General features: G+C 38.6%; 2 protein-coding genes across 5 annotated transcripts; both read left to right on the top strand.

Annotated features, from left to right (window-relative positions):
* Window positions 1–89: 89 nt before the first annotated feature.
* On the top strand, window positions 90–7646 carry cbx6a (chromobox homolog 6a). Of its 3 annotated transcripts, none has more exons than XM_043223377.1 (6): window positions 91–262; window positions 856–899; window positions 1526–1591; window positions 3124–3190; window positions 3324–4313; window positions 4795–7646. In XM_043223377.1, the coding sequence occupies exons 1-6, from the start codon at window positions 194–196 to the stop codon at window positions 4795–4797; spliced, it is 1239 nt and encodes a 412-aa protein (XP_043079312.1). In that variant the 5' UTR covers window positions 91–193; the 3' UTR covers window positions 4798–7646. The 3 variants fall into 3 exon arrangements, with proteins under 3 accessions (XP_043079311.1, XP_043079312.1, XP_043079313.1); XM_043223378.1 differs by having other exon boundaries at window positions 92–262; window positions 3324–4289; XM_043223376.1 differs by having other exon boundaries at window positions 90–262; window positions 3324–7646.
* A 2825-nt stretch (window positions 7647–10471) lies between these two features.
* On the top strand, window positions 10472–19839 carry gtpbp2b (GTP binding protein 2b). Of its 2 annotated transcripts, XM_043223079.1 has the most exons (12): window positions 10474–10864; window positions 11478–11504; window positions 11591–11775; window positions 11871–11976; window positions 13044–13241; window positions 13334–13508; window positions 14204–14423; window positions 14674–14809; window positions 14899–14957; window positions 16038–16209; window positions 16300–16464; window positions 17515–19839. In XM_043223079.1, the coding sequence occupies exons 1-12, from the start codon at window positions 10679–10681 to the stop codon at window positions 17701–17703; spliced, it is 1818 nt and encodes a 605-aa protein (XP_043079014.1). In that variant the 5' UTR covers window positions 10474–10678; the 3' UTR covers window positions 17704–19839. The 2 variants fall into 2 exon arrangements, with proteins under 2 accessions (XP_043079015.1, XP_043079014.1); XM_043223080.1 differs by lacking the exon at window positions 16300–16464 and having other exon boundaries at window positions 10472–10864.
* The last annotated feature ends 143 nt before the right edge of the window (window positions 19840–19982 follow it).

Genomic DNA, 19982 nt, shown 5'->3' with positions numbered 1-19982 from the left:
ATCGCTTGTTTTATGCATCGCGCGAAGACAATATGATACGGTGACGTGCTATAACCCTATTCGCGCCGTTTCCAGGACGATGGGGGCAAGTTGACCTGGAGCACGTGACAGCGCCGGGGTTTGTTGCTGTCACAGATTTGTAAAGTGTGTAGAGCCGCGAGACAGAGCCGTCTGGAGCGCGCACGCTGAAAAGATGGAGCTGTCGGCGGTAGGAGAGCGGGTTTTCGCCGCGGAATCCATCCTGAAAAGCCGCGTTAGGAAAGTGAGTAAAAAAAGAACGGGGTTTTAGCTAGGGTGGGGGATGTTTTTCACGATGTAAAGTACAGAGGGAGGGTCGTCTTTCGTTTGTCTGGCGATGCGGAGCTTCAAGGCGCCTGCAATGACAAGAGGGGGGAGGCCTACTTGCAGATGTTTCCCGATTTAGCGACCTGATGTATTCACTTGCGTTGTCAAATTGCCAATAACAAGTCGAATGCGGGATATTTGGATATGCAACTTGAGATTTATGTTGTAAAATTGGGTCGCTCGGTTCGGGGAACTGACAGCGGTCCGCTAAAAGAGCAGCGGCAGGAGGAGGCTAAAAAGGGACAAAGTGTCTGGCACGAGTCCATAACAAAATCAATGCATGCTGGCTGACCCGGGATTCAAAGATCTCAGCAACGCGCGATGGTCGAGTAGCTTCAATGCTGCGCGGTGTCGTGCCACATGGTGTGAGGTTTTAGACGTGCTTTATTAATGTAAACGCACTTCACTTTACCCCAAAATGAAATAAATGGGCATGAGGGTTGAAGCGGCATTGCGTTGTTTAATTAGTGTTAAATAAAGTTTTTTTTTTTTTTTTTTTTCTCTTTGCAGGGTCGAATCGAGTACCTGGTTAAATGGAAAGGTTGGGCACTAAAGTAAGTGTGTAAAATATAAATAGCACAATGGGTGTTTTTTTTATATTGTCCTCTTTGTTTCAATGGCATACACTTTTGTGTGGAAAGGGATGTTTCACTTTAGGTTTTATTCACAAAAGTAGTGTGCACGTGAAGCGTAACACAATCTAATTTAAATAAGGATAATGTTTTCGTGTAAACGGCAACAAAAAAATGAATTCAAATAATGGCTATAAACTGTTTTACGTTATGTAAATTCATGCTTATTACTACTAAATAGAAAGTGTTTGTGTGCCTGTACTTTAGTGTGCATTGTGAAACAGGCCTTATCGTTGCAGACGTGCATTGTGGGTAGCTGAAATACTAACTACATTTTCTAAATCTGTATTTACTTTTTGAATGTTTGTTGTTTTTAATGCATGCAGTTTTGATCAACTGATTTGAGTCCGTATGGACATTTTTAAATATTGCTTTTTTTGTATTCGTTACATCATGGAACTATTTAAACGAACTGCAAAAATGCTGTACTGTCATAATACAGCGTTTATCACTGCTTAAAGTGATAGCACTAAAATATTTACGGGGGGGAATAGCGTTTCTTAAAAACCCATTGCCGTTTAAAAGATTTTAAATGTTTTGCAATGTAGACACAGCACGTGGGAACCAGAGGAGAACATCTTGGATGATCGACTCATCACAGCCTTTGAACAAAAGTAAGTGTCACTTAAAGACTTAACTTTTAACTTTATTTCTATATGAAGTTAAAAACATGTAGAGCGGGAGTGCCCAATCCTGTTCCTGGAAATTGACTGTCCTGCAAAGTTTAGCTCCACATGAAGCGACCGAATTAAAGTCTTCGGGATTGATTGAAAGATTAAAAGCAGGTGCATTTGATTAGAGTTGGAGTTGAACTTTGCAGGACAGTTGATCGCCAGGCACCCATGAAATAGAACATTTCAACCCTGTTCCTGGGGACGCACTGTCCGGCGAAATTTAGCTACAGCCCCTAATCAAACACACCAGAACTACCTAATCAAGCTCCTTAAGACTAAAGCAGATGTGCTGAAGTAGGTTAGAAATAAACTTTGCAGGATAGTGGGTCCCCAAGAGCATTGTTGAAGAACTCTGATGTAGTGGTGGGCCGTGCATTTCCCACCTAGGCCTTCATTGGCATCCCTCATGAACTAATCCAACTCTTAAAACCATCATAATGACGCCACAGTTATAGAAACCGTAAGTAAGGGAAAACGGATGTTGTTAATAAAGCTAGAAACCCGCCTAATACAATTCAACAAGTTCTTGCAGCTGTGCAACGAACTGCGCATTATGTCTATCTGCATTAGTTTCACAAAATGACACGCATACTGTTGCCAGATGTGCTTACAGACGTTTATTTATTCAAACGTATACCTTACAGAAAACATTGGTATGAAACAAAGCTGGGCGATTTACGTAAAACGACATTTACAATTAAAACGACCTAACACTTTAACTCTTACTGCATTCCATTTTCATGAGTCTCCCCGCTGCTCTGCCCATGTGCTGTGGGAGGAAATACTTGTTAACGCAACTTTACTCTATTTCTGTAGTATTTTATGGAATACTAGCATGTACCTTTAAAATTATCTATACAAGGTGATGATGAAAAACTGATCATCCAATCAAAGGTTATTGCAATGTTTTCACTGCCATTACTTTTAAATTACAAAACCTTTGCTGCTGATTCGGAAGGTCTTAGGCAGATTTCTATGACCCTGGCAGCACGATTGCTCAAATATGATTGATAAAAGCTCTAATATAAACATAAACTACTGGAAGCAACGCATCCAAGAGAAAAGCTATGAAATAGAGTATAGGCTATTGGAGACAATTTATTACATATTCATGGAAAAATAAAGGAGAACTAAATCATGGATTCTGATAGTGTTTAGGCCAGCAGAGAAGGCTTTGCTGGCCCTGACTGCCCACCACTGATAGATAGATAGATTGGAAACAACGTATCTATGTAAGAGCCAGGAAAACATTGTTTACATTTCTTCTTCTTTTTTTTTTTTCTTGCTTGATTTAGTTTGGCAGCTTTATGCTGCCAGTTTGACTGGAAACTAGCCTCTCTGATGGATTTTTAAACAAAGATGATTTGCATTATGCTTCAAAGCCTTCAATTTTGATTGTTATGGTTTGGGCTTGACGATAAAGTGATGTCATATTTTCCTTCGCTTAAATGGTGCTGTCCTACAATTCATAGGGAGCGGGAGCAGGAACTTTACGGCCCAAAGAAGCGTGGACCTAAACCAAAAAACTTTGTACTAAAGGTTGGAGTTTAAACGTTCTTTGAAGTGTATACATTTTGAGATGTTTCAAAGTTGAGTGTTTCAAAGCATTTAAATACACTTTTAGTCTGATGCTTTAGTACCTCCCAGTCACATTTGCTCTCTGCCTATCTAGGCACGGGCACAGGCGGGTGATAAACCTAGGAGTTCAAATACCCAACGCACTCCACCTCGCGCCGCTGCAAAGCCTCCTGCCTCTTCCTCTTCTGCAAGTGCAGCTACTCCTCAGCCTTCATCATCCTCTTCCTACAACACTGCTCCAACCCCCAGAGTACACTCTCTCGCTGCTGCTCATAAATTGAAGAAAGACATCCATCGTTGCCATAGGATGTCTCGACGACCTTTGCCACGACCCGACCCCTTAGCCGACCCAACAGGATCTACGTCGTCCTCCCGTCCTCCCATCTCTCCGTTCTCTGAAACTGTCCGAATCCTCAACCGCAGGGTCAAACCACGGGAGGTTAAGCGAGGACGCATAATCTTAAACCTGAAGGTCATTGACAAATCTGAAAATGGTGGAGTAGCAAGTAGAAGGATGACACAGTCGTATGCGGGGCGGGCGAAAATCCCATCACGAAATCGCATCATTGGGAAAAAGCATGGGGACATGCCTTATAGGCCTTTCCAGCATCCTATGAAGATGTTAGGCTTCCCGATGTACGGCCAACCATTTGGGCTTAACCCCTGTGGGTCAATGTCCTCAGTGGCCAATGAAGGATCCAACACTGGAGTCAGTAGGAGAGGTGGAGGCTGCTGTGATGGCCATACCTCTGCAAATGCGCAGAAGTTTCAATATCAGCCTCCACCTTCTCCATCCAGCTCCAGTGGGTCCAACAGCAGCTCACCTTCAGCTCAGAATCAAGCGGCTCAACCCGAAGCTCCAACTAAATTGGACTCTGCAGCCTCATCGTGTTCCCGAGATGCCTCCCAACCTCACCCAAAGTCCAGCTCTCCACCATTCCTCCCTTCCTCACCCTCCTATTCATCCTCCCCATCATCCTCTCTTGAAGATGAAGACCAGGGTTTTCCAAATCTCGCCGCTTCTCGTGGCAGAAAACGGAAAATTCGACATCGAACCCAGGTGGGTCGAGCTTCGGTCTGCCAGGTTAGTGACCGCACTACTGCCCCACTTCCTGAGGAAAACAGGGTGCCAAAAGAGGGGGATCCCAATTGGCACCCTGAAATGGCACCCAGCTGTGCCAATGTAGTCCTGACTGACGTCACTACAAACAATTCAACAGTCACTATCAAGGAATTCTGCCATTCAGGAGCTGGTTCTGAACCCTCCTCCCCTTGACAGACCACCCTGTCCCACCACAGCTGCCTCTTGAAAGTTCCCCTTAAACGTCTCCAATTAAAATAGCTGCCCACTAAACCCCACAAGAACTTGCCATAATGATATCCATGCACCCTAAAATAATTTCCTGTATTAAAAATTAAAATGTATTTTTTTTGGTGAAATTAATATCTATTGAAGTAATATTTAAAGGCGGGTGCTTTCCTTGACCTGTACTTTTAAAAAAAAAAAAAATGTTATGATGATTATGTAGTACTTCATGCTTTTCTTCCCCCTCTTTTTTCCCCAGTGATCCTGTCTTTCCACAGCCTTTTTTCCCCAAGTAATTGCACCTTGTCTTGTCACCTCCAGTCCTGTAGAGACCTCCATTCCTATATCTTCAGACCTAAAGCTCAGAATCCGACCAAAGAAATGCTGATCTCAACAGCTTTCTTGGACTCGAGATGTTGCACCAAGACATTTCTATTCTTCTGAGATCCATTTTCATTGGGATATGAACACAGGATGCTTTGGAAGTTCAGCCAGTGTGGATGAAGATCCGCTTACGCACTTGATAGATAACACTTAATGTGGCAATACGCCCATTTAGGCATCCAATCCATGCATTGATCTCATCACCCTTGTCCTGTGCTAACGAAGAACCTTGCTGATGAAGAATTCAAGTCATTGTGAAGCTCACTGTATCACTTGGACATAGACGTGACTCTATTTATATGCACCAAGCTGCAAAATCCTGAGGACAGTTAAGTTATTTACGCCTGCTTGAATTCCGCTCTGATCCAGTTATCTGCCGAGACTCTAAACTGACTCAAGTGTGAATGCTGAAGACTGCATCTTTAGTGTGGTACTGTATGTTAAACCTTCCACATACTCAACTACCCACTTGAAATACCTTCTCATATTTGCCTTCTGACTACAATAGTTTTTCACGTTATAGTTACTGTATTTTTTGGGGCCGTAACCAGAGGTAGTTTCTCTCAGAACTTATTTGGAGGAGTCTGAATACCATTTAGAGACTTTTACACTAAGTGGGTTTTAAAAAATACCAAAAATAACAGATTGCCTTGGTTGATGAAACCCTCTTTCGCACTCTCAAATGATATAGCCCAGGACCACATGTATTGTGTGTTATGCTGGTTACTGCATGCTGTTGGCCCTTGAGCTCATCCTGTATTGTCTGCAGGTCCGACTGGGCACTAGCATTGACAGTACAGACCTGGGATAAAGTTAGCTTTAGTTAGTAGATGCTAGGGATGTGTCAGTACTTATATTTTGGAATTGGTCCAATACTGGGTACTCAAAAGTTCTCCTATCTGTCTGCCTGTCTGTCTATCCATCTATCGATCTATTGGTATTCACAAAACTGGTTTCTGTGCATACCTAGTAGATACACCAATTGCTGTCGGTGTTAGATAAACATTAAGAGTTCATCCAAAAATGAGCATTCTGTTTCCAAACTCCAATCCAAACTTGTACAATTTGTGGTGTGTTTGCCAGAATGTTCCACACTATGAAAGTGGATGGGGACCAGAGACTATAAATATCCAAAAAAAAGAAACAGTCAAATGACTTGTGCGCTGTATTTCAAGATGTATAAAGCCATTCAAATGCCAACTGTGAGGATTGGGCTCAAAAAAGTTGGCTTGACAGCCTTGGCCACCATTCACTTTCATTGTGAGGAAACGAGTAGCTTGAACAATCTGACGAATAACTTCTTTTATGTTTTACTGAAGAAACGTTTCAGAATGCATGAAACTTAGCACATGAGAACAGTTTTGCATGAACGTAATATTTAACATTTTTACTGAAAGCAAAACGGTTTAGTTGGTACATGGCATAATTTTATTTATTTAGAATTTGTTAAAAATAAGCTGTGGGATGCTTTTCGCCTAGGCTTTTTTTGGACAGTCCAGCAAGCAATATTACAACCTGACACATCATGCCTGAAGAAACAGGCTAACACACAGTTTATGGCAGCTAACCTGGTTGTACTGAAGGATGATAAAATGTCAGACTCCACCGGAGGACAAAGGCAAACCTCATTATAAGATTTAATTATAGAACACAATTAAGTTCCACTTGTAGTGATACAGTCATCCTCTAATGGAGCATTATTACTCTATCACTGTGCCTTTAGGGAGAAATGAAGACATTTATATGTTTTTTTAAAGCGTTTCCTCAAATTATTTACAAATATTGATCATTTTTAGAAATCTTCTCCTATTTTGTGTGTATATTATAACTTTCTTTTAATAACCTTTTAGTTTAACGGCTTCCAAACCTCAATGTGAACTTATCTACCCTAACACTTATTTTCTTTTTCAAAGTTTTTAAAAGCTTTTTTGTTTATCATAGTCGTACGTTTATCCCAGGTCTGAAATAATTCATGTTCTGAACGTATCCCTGGTGCTGCCCCACGTAGGGTGCCACATGTGGTGCATCTGTACAATAATATCTAAAATTGACGCATGTGTTGCCTTTAGCTGCTCCTTTTGATCCCACGATGTTGTTACCTTTGCCTACAGTACAAATTGTTCCACATACAAACAGTCAAGTCCTTGTTTACCTTTATATCCTCAATGTTAGAAAAAAATAGATGTCACTATGGTGTGAAACGATGCAAATGGTTTCTCCTAAAGAGGTAGCTTAGCACTATAAAAATATGTGGCCTACATTTCATGCAATAGGGCTTGTAATTTATAGGATGTAGCCACCAGGGACCATCACTGCACAGACAAGAAGAGATTATGTTTATAAGGTAAGGATGAAGGTATACTGGAGGTTACATCCTCAAATTTCAGTGTCTGGTGTGTTTTTTTTTGTTCATTTTATGAATTATTACTTTTACAGTGCCGTAGAAACGAATGATATGTGCTGCCTTTATTTTATAGCCATTGTTGTTCAATTTTAATAGTCTACGACAGAACTAAGTGTGATTTATACGAGTCATTTCTTTGGTAATGTGTCAGGTTAATGCCATTGATAAAGCTGATTATGATAATGAACTTGTTGTTATGACATTGTAATGTAATGGAGCATGATTCGAGAACCCTAATTGTACAGGTCATTTAAATGTCATTATGTGTTTGTTGCTTTGTGTGTTTCTTGAAAGAAGCTTTTAATAAAATCACTTTAAAGACACATCGCTACCCATTTTATTACACTGTTATAATTACTGTTCTTTCGTTGGCGCATGTTTCTATATATTGTCATTGTGTGAAACATTGTGCTTAAAATCTCTTTTTTTACAGAAGAAAGTGTCACAAATCACACAGATGATGAAAATTGCCTTAATTTTTTATTTTTTTTTAACTTTAATGCAAAAAATGAAACAACTGCAGTGTTAATTCTGCTAGAGGGTGCTGAACCTTCTTGCAAGCAAATTATTTGCTTCAAAACAAGCAGGTTTTTTAACACTACACTAGTTCCCATGCAAGGACTCGTTTCTTGTCTTTATAACTGGCTGCAGAAATCTCAATTATTATGGTTCTCAATGGGAGTACCAACTTCATTTTGAATAACCACAAAAACTAAAACTAATTGTCATTTTAGAGAGGCACTAAAAACTATTTGTGCACCTCCTGCAGGTATACAGGAGATTGCTGTACTGCAGGAGTTGATATTATTATACTTCATATATTACTATTTGGATGTAAACGCATGAGCACAGCTATAAATAAGGGTGGATTTGCCTTATTGTTAAATAGATAGATAAAAAATCCTAATGTAATGTAACCAACCAACCAAAACACATCTTGACCCCAAAGACTTAATTACAGAGCGATCTCAAATCTCCCTTTTCTGTCAAAGATACTAGAAAAGTTAATATCCTCACAATTATATTCCTACTTAATTCCTCACACAGATAGCGTTTTTCTTTAAGTCAGGATTTAGACCATAACAGTACTGAGACCGTTCTCATTAGAGTTACATATGACCTGTTTCTATCATCTGATTTTGGTTGTATCTCTTTATTAGTGCTATTGGATCTTAGCGCTGCATTTGACACCATCAACCGTAACATTCTCTTAAATAGACTAGAAAACTTTGTTGGCATTAGTGGAAGTGTCTTAGCATGGTTTCGAATCATAATTATCTGACCACTATCAGTTCGTAGCAGTAAATGAGGAGGTATATCGCAATATGGAGTACTTCAAGGCTCAGTACTCGGTCCGTTATTTTTCACGCTTTACATGTTACCCTTGGGAGTTATTATCAGAGGACATGGTGTTAGCTTTCACTGCTGTGCTGATAACACTCGTTACACAGACTATTTCTACTAATTAGACTATTTAGACTAATTCTTTATTAGGTGTTTGTTCTGCATACTTGTTAAATAAACTACAGCTGGTCCAGAGTGCAGGAGCTCCTTACTAGAACCAGGAAATATGAGCATATTAGCCTAGTTCTGTCAAAACTGCACTGGCTCCCTATCAAACATCATATCAATTTTAAAGTCTACTTTAAAGTTCGAAGTAATTTTAATGGCGTAGCTCCTCAGTACTTGCCAAGTTCTTTTCACATTATAGCCCTCCATGCCCACTGCGTTCTCAAAAACTCCATAATAGCTAGAATATTAAACTCGACTGCGGGTTGCAGATCCTTCTCCTATTTAGCACCCAAACTCTGGAACAATCTCCCTAACACTGTTCAGGTGGCAGACACACTCTGTCAATTTTTAATCTAGCTTAAAGACACACCTTGTTAACCTGGTACAATAATACAGTTCTATTAATCAAATTGTTAAATCAAATAAGGATTGTTAGGCTGCATTAAATAGATTGGATAGCTGGAACTGGGAACACTCCCCATAACACACAATGTATTTTTACATCGTAAAAAGAAATGGCATCTATGCTAATATTAGTGTGTTCTTTCTTATACTGTTTCTCAGTACGTATATCCAAATCAGGTGGTTGATCAGGACCAAGAGATGACGTCTACAGCCCTGATCATCAGCGGAGACCAGAAAAGACAGACCACAGCAATCAGACACACATACACACAATAAGTCCTTCACACAATCTGACATAGCTGCGTTTAAAATTGAAATGGAAAGTGCTGGTTTTGATTCCTTGTCGCCTCTGGCTTGCTTAGTTGGGGATGCTTAATTTGTAGCGATTATCGTCGATTTAAAAAAAAAAAAAATCCTATTGAATTATAGCTGATCTAGACAATGACATCTCTGAAATGCCTTGGTTGAAAATTGAGTGTTTAATCTTGTTATTTAAAACCGACACTAGATTTTCTATTCGATACTGATCAATGCTTTGACACAATATATATATATATATATATATATATATATATATATATATATATATATATATATATATATATATATATGTAGTGCAATAGTAATGATGTTGATTGATTGATTGATTGATTGATGTAATCCTGTATGTCCCAAAACACACAGCAGGAAACAATTTTTAATGGTTTTGATTATAAATTGATGGTTTTTAATGTACTTTGAAAACGCAATTAGAATTTTTGTAATGATATCATGTTTTTTTTTTTTTTTAGCAGGACCAAGAATAAATAGATAGACAGACAGACAGACAGACAGACAGACAGACAGACAAAGAAAGAAACATAGACGGACAAACAAAGACAGACAGACATAGCCTAGCTTGATAGACGAATAGTTAATCTATTAGATTATATATATATATATATATATATATATATATATATATATATATATATATATATATATATATATATATATATAAAATTAATTATAATTTTATTGCTAAGAATGGGAATAGTTTTATGAACTTGGTTATATACTGGGTTGCCACTAAATTCTAGTGTTCCAAAACACAAGGCACAAAACCGTTTTTATTGGTTTGTAATGGTATTTATAGCGGACAACTTTCGAATTTCAGTAATAATTTAGTTTTTTTTTTTTCTTTCAGCAAGGACAGACAGACAGATAGATAGTGTTTGACAGCAACAGAGGATGACGAATGGTTGACGAGTCTTGGAGGCGGGCTCTGCTGAGGAAGATGTAGCTGTGGTCATGGCTCCCGGTCCGCGAATCCCAGCGCAGTAGAAACTAGAAGAAATACATCGTCCCTGTTTCTAACAGAGAAGGGCATTTTTATTTACAATTTTTGTTTAAAACCGTAGATTTTTTTTAATCTCCTTTATATGCGATCGTGCGGGCCATGGATGTGCAGGTTGCCAAGCATTGCGGCATCAAGTCTGCAGCGAAAGCGAGCATCGCGCAGAATGCAGCTGAATGCGGGATCGAGAACACGCCGAAGAAGAAATCCCGCTCGAGAAGAGGCCGGAGAGGCAAGCGACGGAGGGGCAAGAAGGCCAACGAGCCCCCGCCGTTTCTACCCCCTGAGGTAAAGACAGATAGAGGCGGATGCTAACCATTAGCCAGCGGAGATTATTCCCGCTGCACCGCAGCCTGCGTAAACATAAGAACAGCGGCCAAATTCCCCATTTTCCGCATATTACATCTTAATATCGTTAATTATACTATTAATAACACATCAACAATGTGTTACAAAGCTGCTTGCGAAATACTTATTTAATTGCTCACGGCCCCCAAAACACCGCACAGTTAACGTTACTTACTGTAAACAATGTAAACGGTATATTTACTCATTCCGTTTTTTTTTTTTGACGACAGGCGTCGAATACTAATTTACTGCAGCACTGCATTACTAATAATATTAATAAACTAATATCATTTTAGTTACAGAGAAGGCCGAGACAATGTACTCAAACCAGACATTTAAAAATATCCACTATTTACGTTGAGTTGTTTTTATGGTAGATAATAGTTGTTCAAATACAAATGAACAAAAAATATGAAAAATAATGTGTTATTAATTTTCATTTTTTAGTTTATTCCAAGATAGTGTTTTGTTGTTATTTTTTTTTGCCAGATTGATTATTATTTATTTGATTAAATTTAAGATTAATATCACATATCTTCATGGGTTTTTTTAGGCTGAAGAGGGAAACATTGAATACAAGGTATGCAAACACCTGTCAAAAATGAATTTATGACGTGTGTTTTATTGAAACGTTTATGTATTTAATGATATGTTCATGCTCTGAAGCTGAAGCTGGTGAACCCCACGCAGTATCGGTTCGAACACTTGGCCACGCAGCTGAAATGGCGACTGCAGGAGGGCCGCGGAGAGGCCGTGTATCAGATCGGGGTGGAGGATAACGGTCTGCTGGTTGGACTCACAGAAGAAGATATGAAAGCCTCGCTTAAGACTCTTCGCAGAATGGCTGAGAAGTGTGTCCAGTTAGTTTGTTCTTTGATGCCAGTGTATAAAGAATGGCTTACAGGCGTGTTGTGTCGTCTTGGTAAGACTCTGTGACTCTGCACAGGGTTGGAGCCGATATCACGCTCTTAAGAGAGAGGGAGGTGGACTGCGATAGAGCACGACGAAAAATTGCTGAAGTTCTTGTGCGGAAAGTTCCGGATGACCAGCAGGTGGGCTTGTTTCCATTTAGCTTCTATTGTGGTTGCTGTGGTTTTAGTTATTGGGTCAGTCATCGCACCTTTTCTTATAGGATCTCTTTGATGAAGATGTTTTACAGTTTTTTAAATTATTAATTTATTTATCTTTTTAAAAAGCGTATATACTTGAGAACAACTATTACTAGAATAAAATAATAAAGGTTTAAAATTATTATATACAGTAATTTGCCACCTTTTTATGATGATATGACATATTTTACTTTTCAGAATTACACTTTTTGTATGAAACATTTGGGAAAATAATGTGATTACTGGAATATTTTTTATTATTCTTAAAAAAATTTATTCTTAACTATAAATACTAACTATATAACTGTTAAATAAAAAAAACATTAAAATAAGAAAATAAAAAAATCTAAAAAAACTAGTTTTTAAGACGTTTAAGTTTTTAAGAACTTACTAAAAAGGTCTTAACATAATAAAATCATAGCAACAATTGGAATAAAAAACATAATAAAATGTGAAATGGAAAATTACAACAATTAAAAAAAAAAAAAAAAAGGTCTACTTTTGAACATTTTAGAATTATATAATTTGGGAAAATCGTCATTAAAAGGTTTATATTCTTAAAAAGTTATTTTTTAAGAATTATTTCTTAAAAATAAAATAGTACATGATTCAAATATTTGTAAAATAATGATATAAATAAATATAATAAATTCATGTAATGATATGAAGATATAATTTAGAATTTTTACTGTTTAGTTTTTGAGAAGAAATTCCTAAAAAATAAAAACTATTTTTTTTTCCTAAAAAATGACCACAGTATACTCTCAAGACTGTGTAGGTCAGTAAATTTCTTAAAATATATTCATTATTTTTTTTTTTTTTTTTGGCTGAATATAGTATTTGTAGCTTATTCATGATTGTTATACAGCCGTTTGTAGAGTAATACAATTGCAATTTTTCAAAATGAATTTTCTTTTCATCATTACAGCCATCCTTATTTGTCATCGACCCACTAAACCATTATGATGTTTTATGGACTGTCACTGTGATTTCTGTGTTTGTGTGTGTAGTTCCTGGATCTCCGTGTAGCTGTTCTGGGTAACGTGGACTCAGGGAAGTCAACTCTGCTGGGGGTGCTGACTCAGGGCGAGCTGGATAACGGACGGGGCCGGGCCAGGCTCAACCTCTTCAGACACCTGCATGAGATTCAAACCGGACGGACGTCCAGCATCAGTTTTGAGATCCTGGGCTTTAACAGCAAAGGAGAGGTGAGACAAAGAGTCATGACCAACAACCTCTAGATGTCATGACCAACAACCTCAAGCATGTCGCTTTGAGAAATACTTTTTCATTGATTTAGGTTGTAAACTACAGTGACTCCCGCACAGCGGAGGAGATCTGTGAGAGCTCTTCTAAGATGATCACTTTCATTGACCTGGCTGGTCATTACAAGTACTTGAAGACCACTATATTTGGCCTGACAAGCTACTGTCCAGACTTTGCCATGCTGGTGGTGGGAGCCAATACTGGCATTGGTTTGTATTTATTTTAAGTTGTAAAAGTGATTGAAGAGTTTGAGTAAGCCATAAAAACTAGAACTAAAGCTAGTCGATATGTTAAATATTTACAATACATTCAGTATTTTACACTATTCAAAATGGTACACTACATGGTTTGGAGTCTTTAAAATTGTTGAAATATTTTTTAAGGAAGTCTTTTACGCTCACCAAGGCTGCATTTGTTTGTTTAGAAATACAGTAAAAACTGTAATTTTGTGAAATAATATTGCAATTTCAAAAAACATCTTTTTGAATATGTTTCCAAATGTAAATTATTCCTGCGATGCAAATCAGAATTTTTACTCTAGTCTCAGGGATCCTTCAGAACTCATTCTAATATGCTGATTAGGTGAAAAGAAACGTTTCTTATTATTATCTATATTATAAACATAGCTGCTTGATATTTTTAAGGAAATCTTTTTTAATTTTTGAAAATTAGAACTGCATTTCTTCGAAACAGAAATCTTTAGAAATGTCTTTACTGTGTCTGTTCATCAATTTAAAGCATCCTTGCTGAATACAAGCTCCAAACTTTTAAATGGTAGTATGTATTTAATTATAAATATTATAAATCCTTAATTAAAACCACTTAGATCACCCCAACCCTACTTTTAACAAATTCTGTGTCATATTATATTATACATTATTCCCACGTTGTAAAATTCTCCCAGCTGGCACAACGAGAGAGCATCTGGGTCTGGCGATGGCGCTGAAGGTGCCCATATTTATTGTGGTGAGTAAGGTGGACCTCTGCGGAAAAAGCACAGTGGAGAAAACGGTTCGTCAGTTGGAGAGAGTGCTCAAACAGCCCGGTTGCAACAAGGTCCCGATGGTGGTGTCCAACCCTGATGATGCCGTCACGGCTGCACAGCAGTTTGCACAATCCTCCAGGTACATTTGTTTATGAGAACAGGGGTTATTTTACATTTTATTACATTTTTTCCCACCTTAAGTCAGTGTTTCTTGCAACATAAACAATCGCAATTTATTTTTCCTTGTCCACTTTCCCCATTCTTTTTGAGACTGTACCTATAAGACTTAAATATGTAACTTGCCCTAAAATACCCTACAAAGTACTTTACCATTGATAGCTGTTACAACATTAGTATGCATAATGTAATGATGTACCACTCTCCCACAGTGTGACACCCATCTTCACCCTCTCCAGCGTGTCTGGGGAGAATCTGGACCTTCTGAAGGTCTTTTTCAACATTCTTCCTCCTCTGAGCAACAGCAAGGAGCAAGAGGAGCTCATGCAACAGCTCACGGAGTTCCAGGTGCAAACGCATTCTTATCAACTTGCATATTTTGTCTTATTTTTAAGATATTCCAAGATATCTAATGTCGTATTTATATGCTCTTAAAGGTGGATGAAATTTACAGTGTTCCTGATGTAGGAACAGTAGTTGGCGGAACACTGTACAGGTCAGTTCACGAATGTTATGTCTTTTCATCTGTCTAATAACTGCCTATCGTCCACTTAGCAATGTACTAGCAACCACACTTTTTCTCATAGTAAGTATATAAATACACCAAAAACACGGTCATTACCCCTTTACTACAATAAAACTATAGTTAATTTTTATAAGGGGCATATCAATACCCTCACAACACTTTTGTCATCCGTTAGCATCTTATCAGCATTTAGCAACCACTTTGCCAACTCTAGCTTTGTAAACCTTCTTAGCAAACCCCATAGCAATGCCCTCTCAAAAGCTCAGAACACCTGGGTAACACCCTGTGAACTCCTTAGACACCACCCACTCTTCCAGCTGTCTCTCAAACATTCAAAACAAGCAACACCCTTGCAACTCCTTAGAAATCACCCACTGTTTCAACTGCCTCTCAAATGCTCAGCATATGTCTTCGAAACCACCCAGTCCTCCAGCTGTCTCTCAAATACTCAAAAACACTCCAGGAAACCTACCCATTCCTAACTGTCTCTCCTTAGAAAACTACCCATTGCCCTAACAATGCCTCTCCACCCACTATTTCAACTGCCTCTAAATGCTCAGAACACTTAGGCAAGGCCCTAGCAACACCTTAGAAACCACCCACTATTCTGACTGTCTCTTAAAGGCTCAAAACACCTAGGCAATGCCACAGCAACATTTTAGAATTCTCTCACTGTTCTAACTGTTGTATAATGTTCTCACAACCACCTGAAACCCCCCAATGACTGCTTTTCAATGCCCTAACAACCACTCAGAACAACTTATCAAACCGTAGCAACTCAATTCTTAAGCATTGTAAAATCTGATTTACACCCAAATTGCAATGCCTTGGGTAATCTTCATGTGAAAGTCTTTCGCCCTCTTGTATAGTTCTTGATCGGAATGACATGATTTTACCAGCAAAAATCTGTTAAATGATGGTTGATGTAACCAAGCCTTAAGGTTTCAATAACCTTCACACTTCAAGGCTTTTTCGAGCCAATCAATATTCAATTTGTCTCGACAAACTTTCCTTTTCTAGTTCATAATTGACTTTGTGTTTCACACACAGTGGTGTGTGCCGTGAGGGAGACCGGCTGGTAGTGGGTCCCACCGATGATGGGCGGTTCCTGAGGTTGAAGGTGTGCAGTATCCACAGGAATCGCTCCGGCTGCCGTGTGCTGAGAGCCGGACAGGCTGCCACACTTGCACTTGGGAACTTTGATCGCTCATTACTACGAAAGGTGTGATCTCAAAAAAAGAGCAAAAGGAGATAAGACTAAATGTCATCATGTCTTTATGATGTCTTTGATCTTGAGTGTTTGTGTGTTTAGGGCATGGTCATGGTTAGTCCCAAAATGAACCCTACAATTTGCTGGCAGTTTGAGGCTGCAATAGTCCTCCTGTTCCATGCAAAGACTTTCCGCCGTGGTTTTCAGGTCACCGTGCATGTGGGGAATGTGAGGCAGACCGCCACAGTGGAGTGTCTCCTTGGAAAGGTGTGGATTTTTAAACCTTCCTGACGTTATAGGAATCAAATATTTACAAGCCAATCTGACTTACATTCTTCTATAGAACACAATTTTCTAGGAAGTATTACTCCTAAAAGTAAAGTTCTTTATTGTCATCTTTGCTTCCATGAAGAACCTTGAATATCCATGCAATCTTTTTGTTGAACAAAATTATTATTATCGTATTAAAAAATTCTTTAATTTAGTTCACCCAGAAATAAAAATTCTGTCATTAATTGTCCTCATGTCAATCTAACCCCATAAGGTCTTTGTTCAGGGTCAGAAAACTCTTGAAATCCAAGAGTTTTCTAACCCTTCATACACAGCAACAGAACCGTGAAAGGTAGCCAGGACATTGGTAAAATAGTCCATGTAACATCAGTGGTTAAACCTTTAATTTTACAAAGCTAATACTTTTTTGTGTGAAAAGAAAACAAAAATTCGGTTTTTCAACAGTTCTTCACTTCCTAGTCATGTTAGACGCAATGGAAAGATACGTCTTGTGTGCGTATTTACGCTTTGATTTGTACAAAGAGCGTATCGTTCCATTACATCTAACACAGAACTAAATAAATAACCTTGTTATTTTAGTTTTCTTTCCGTACAAATAGTATTTTCGTAGCTTTAAGTATTCTCAAGCCTACCGGTTTTCATCCTAAACATTATAAACTGTGTTCTAAGGACGAACAAAGCTCTTACGGGTTTGGAATGACATTGGGCTAAGTGATTAATGACAAAATTTTCATTTTGGGGTAGAGTAGCGCTTTCACAGTGTCCTTAATACCTTTCTCGGCCAGGTGTCAGTTGCATTGCTGTCTATGCAGGGTCAGAAAGCTCTCAGATTTAATAAAAAATATCTTAAGATGAGTCGTTACCATTCTGGAATAACATGAGGTTGGGTATTGAATGACAGAATTTTCATTTAACCCAAGTGGATTTTTGACAAAATACTCCATGAAAGGTTCTAACGTATTTTTCTTTTGGCACCTATTTTGCAAAGTGTGTCATCAGAGAAAAATGTGTGTGTTTGTCCTCTAGGAGGAGCTGCGGACAGGCGAGAGAGCCGTAGTGTGTTTCAGATTCTTAAAGCACCCCGAGTACTTGCGTGTGGGAGCCAAGCTTCTCTTCAGAGAGGGGGTGACCAAAGGCATCGGACACGTGACACACCTACTACCCTCCACCCAGAACCACGTGCCTGATCAGAACCGCAACCAGAACCACAGTTAGACGCATCTAGAGCGACACCGTTAATCAGAAGAGGTCATTTGACTGCCACTGCAGTCGTTTCCTGTCCTTGCCTTGAGTTTGCATCCCCCATTCAATCGTGCACCTTTTATTTCCACTCTGTAGATTTGCTTATATTAATTGCAGATTTGCCTTGTGTTAATGCTCTCGGCTCCTGTGACATTTGGAGCGTTGATTAGAGTATATGTCTGCTGGGTGTAATGGAGCTCGAAAACCTCTCCTATTTTGCACATGTGCGTGTTTCACATCTTAAGTTAAAGCTGTCTGACCTTGAGTGAAGAATTTGGGAGTCGCTAAGTTGGATATCTGGAACTGGAACTCCCGCCTACATATAACGACATAATAATAGGAATAAAATTGGAAAATATATTTTTTTTTTTAGCTGTACTATCGTCTTAAGGTCCTCTGTGATATAAAATACATGACATTACCCCAGCAGATCTGAAAACACTTTAAACAGAAACATCAGAATTATTACGAATCCTAGTGTACACCTTCAGACATAGGTCTTCAACCCTGTTCCTGTAGACCAGGGGTCCTCAAATCTGGACGTTGAGATCCGCTTTCCTGCAGATTTTAGCTCTGAACCTAATCAAACACACAAGAAGAAGCTGGACAAGAGGACTTTAGGATTGGAGGTTGGCATGTTTAATCCAAGCTGAAGGTAATCTCTGCAGGAAAATGGATATCGAGGTCCAGAGTTGTGGACCTCTTCTGTCGACCCATTGTCCTGCCAAATTTAGCGGTAACCTTAATCACATACAGCTGGACCAGCTAACCAAGATCTTCAGGATCGTTTGAAAATCACAGGCCAGGTGTGCTGAATCAGGATGGAAATTAAATTTGATGGACAGAGGACGTCCAAAAGCAAGGTTACAGACCTGGGCCTTAAACTGAATTCTAGAGTACTTCAATTTGGCATGACTGTAAACTGCATGCGCATAGCCGAAAGTATAGTTGATGGCCAGTTAGTTTAAGAAAAGCTGCATATGTGAGTTAAGTGTACAGCAAATCAGACTATATACTATGCTGGTGATGAAATCCATACACTCCAGTTTACCCATAAAAACCCAAGCTGAGCTTATCAGTTTATATGCTATATTTGTATATGATTTGTTGTGGATATGTGGATAATACATTGAGCAAATTTGTCTTGAATGGAAGAACTGTAGTCAAAATCGTACAGTTGCGACAGATTTTTAGTGAACGAAAAATCCGACAATTCACAAATTGTTTCGCAAAAATATTCACACATTCGTTTTGTTTTAAGCTTCATGAATAAACGACCAGAGCCTTGTTTCGTTTACTTAGCGTTGTACCATTTTGCTGCATTTGTTGAAAACATCGCCTGCGTATCACTGTAGGTGTGATGAAATATCGCCCCATATCTTCAGGACTGATGAGGTAACGGGGAACAGTGGAGCTCTGGGGTCGGAGGAACTGTCAGGCATGATTGTTTTTTCACTAGCTTGATTACATTGTGCCTAATTCTAAATGCATTCACAGACGACTCGAAAAAGATTGTGCATATTGCACAATTGTTTGTAAGCAAATATAAGGTCATTTCCGATGGCTTACAGGGTTAACTGGGTTAAACTTATGGCAGCTTTGTGTGATGGGCATTTGTCTTGAGCATGCACAGGAACCCAGAAAACCGTCGTGTTGTGTGTCTCGTGCGCTCCTTTTTCGAGATTTTGTGCAATTACAAAAATATTGAATGTACTGATCATAGATTTAACTGTACCATTTGAAATGACTAACGTGACCACTAATGCTCATTTTATTTAACAGCATTAAACATCGAGCGTCGCAATGAAGCTTGAGCAGAATGCATTTACAAGTGTAATTAAATGAACACGTTCATTCTGCTTTTGCTTTATAAATGAGGCCCGACTGCTTTCTTAATGTCCGCTGTTGGTCAACAGTGCATGTTGTGCTTACACAAATAATAATTAATATTGTATGATGTTCAGCTGGTGGGCTTTAATACATTTGAGATGTATCTTCACTTCATGTACTTCTGCAAAAAGGCTTCAAAAGCCTACAAACCAGACTAGATATCTATTGCTTTGCTATTAGTTCCGATGTAATAAAGAATCAAATGTTTTATTGTGGAAACCCTCTGTTGTTCATAAATAATTAAGGACAGGAAATACAATCGTTTGTCATAAAAATCACAAGTTAAAAATAAGTAAAGCTCTTTTTGGCTGACTATATATGATTATTATATATGATTTACAGTGCACTTGTCTCTGGGGCAA

The sequence above is a fragment of the Puntigrus tetrazona genome, chromosome 22, assembly GCF_018831695.1.
Source record: "Puntigrus tetrazona isolate hp1 chromosome 22, ASM1883169v1, whole genome shotgun sequence".
NCBI lineage: Eukaryota > Metazoa > Chordata > Actinopteri > Cypriniformes > Cyprinidae > Puntigrus > Puntigrus tetrazona.
Note: the sequence above shows the minus strand (reverse complement) of the source record. Positions and strands in the feature narration are given on the sequence as shown.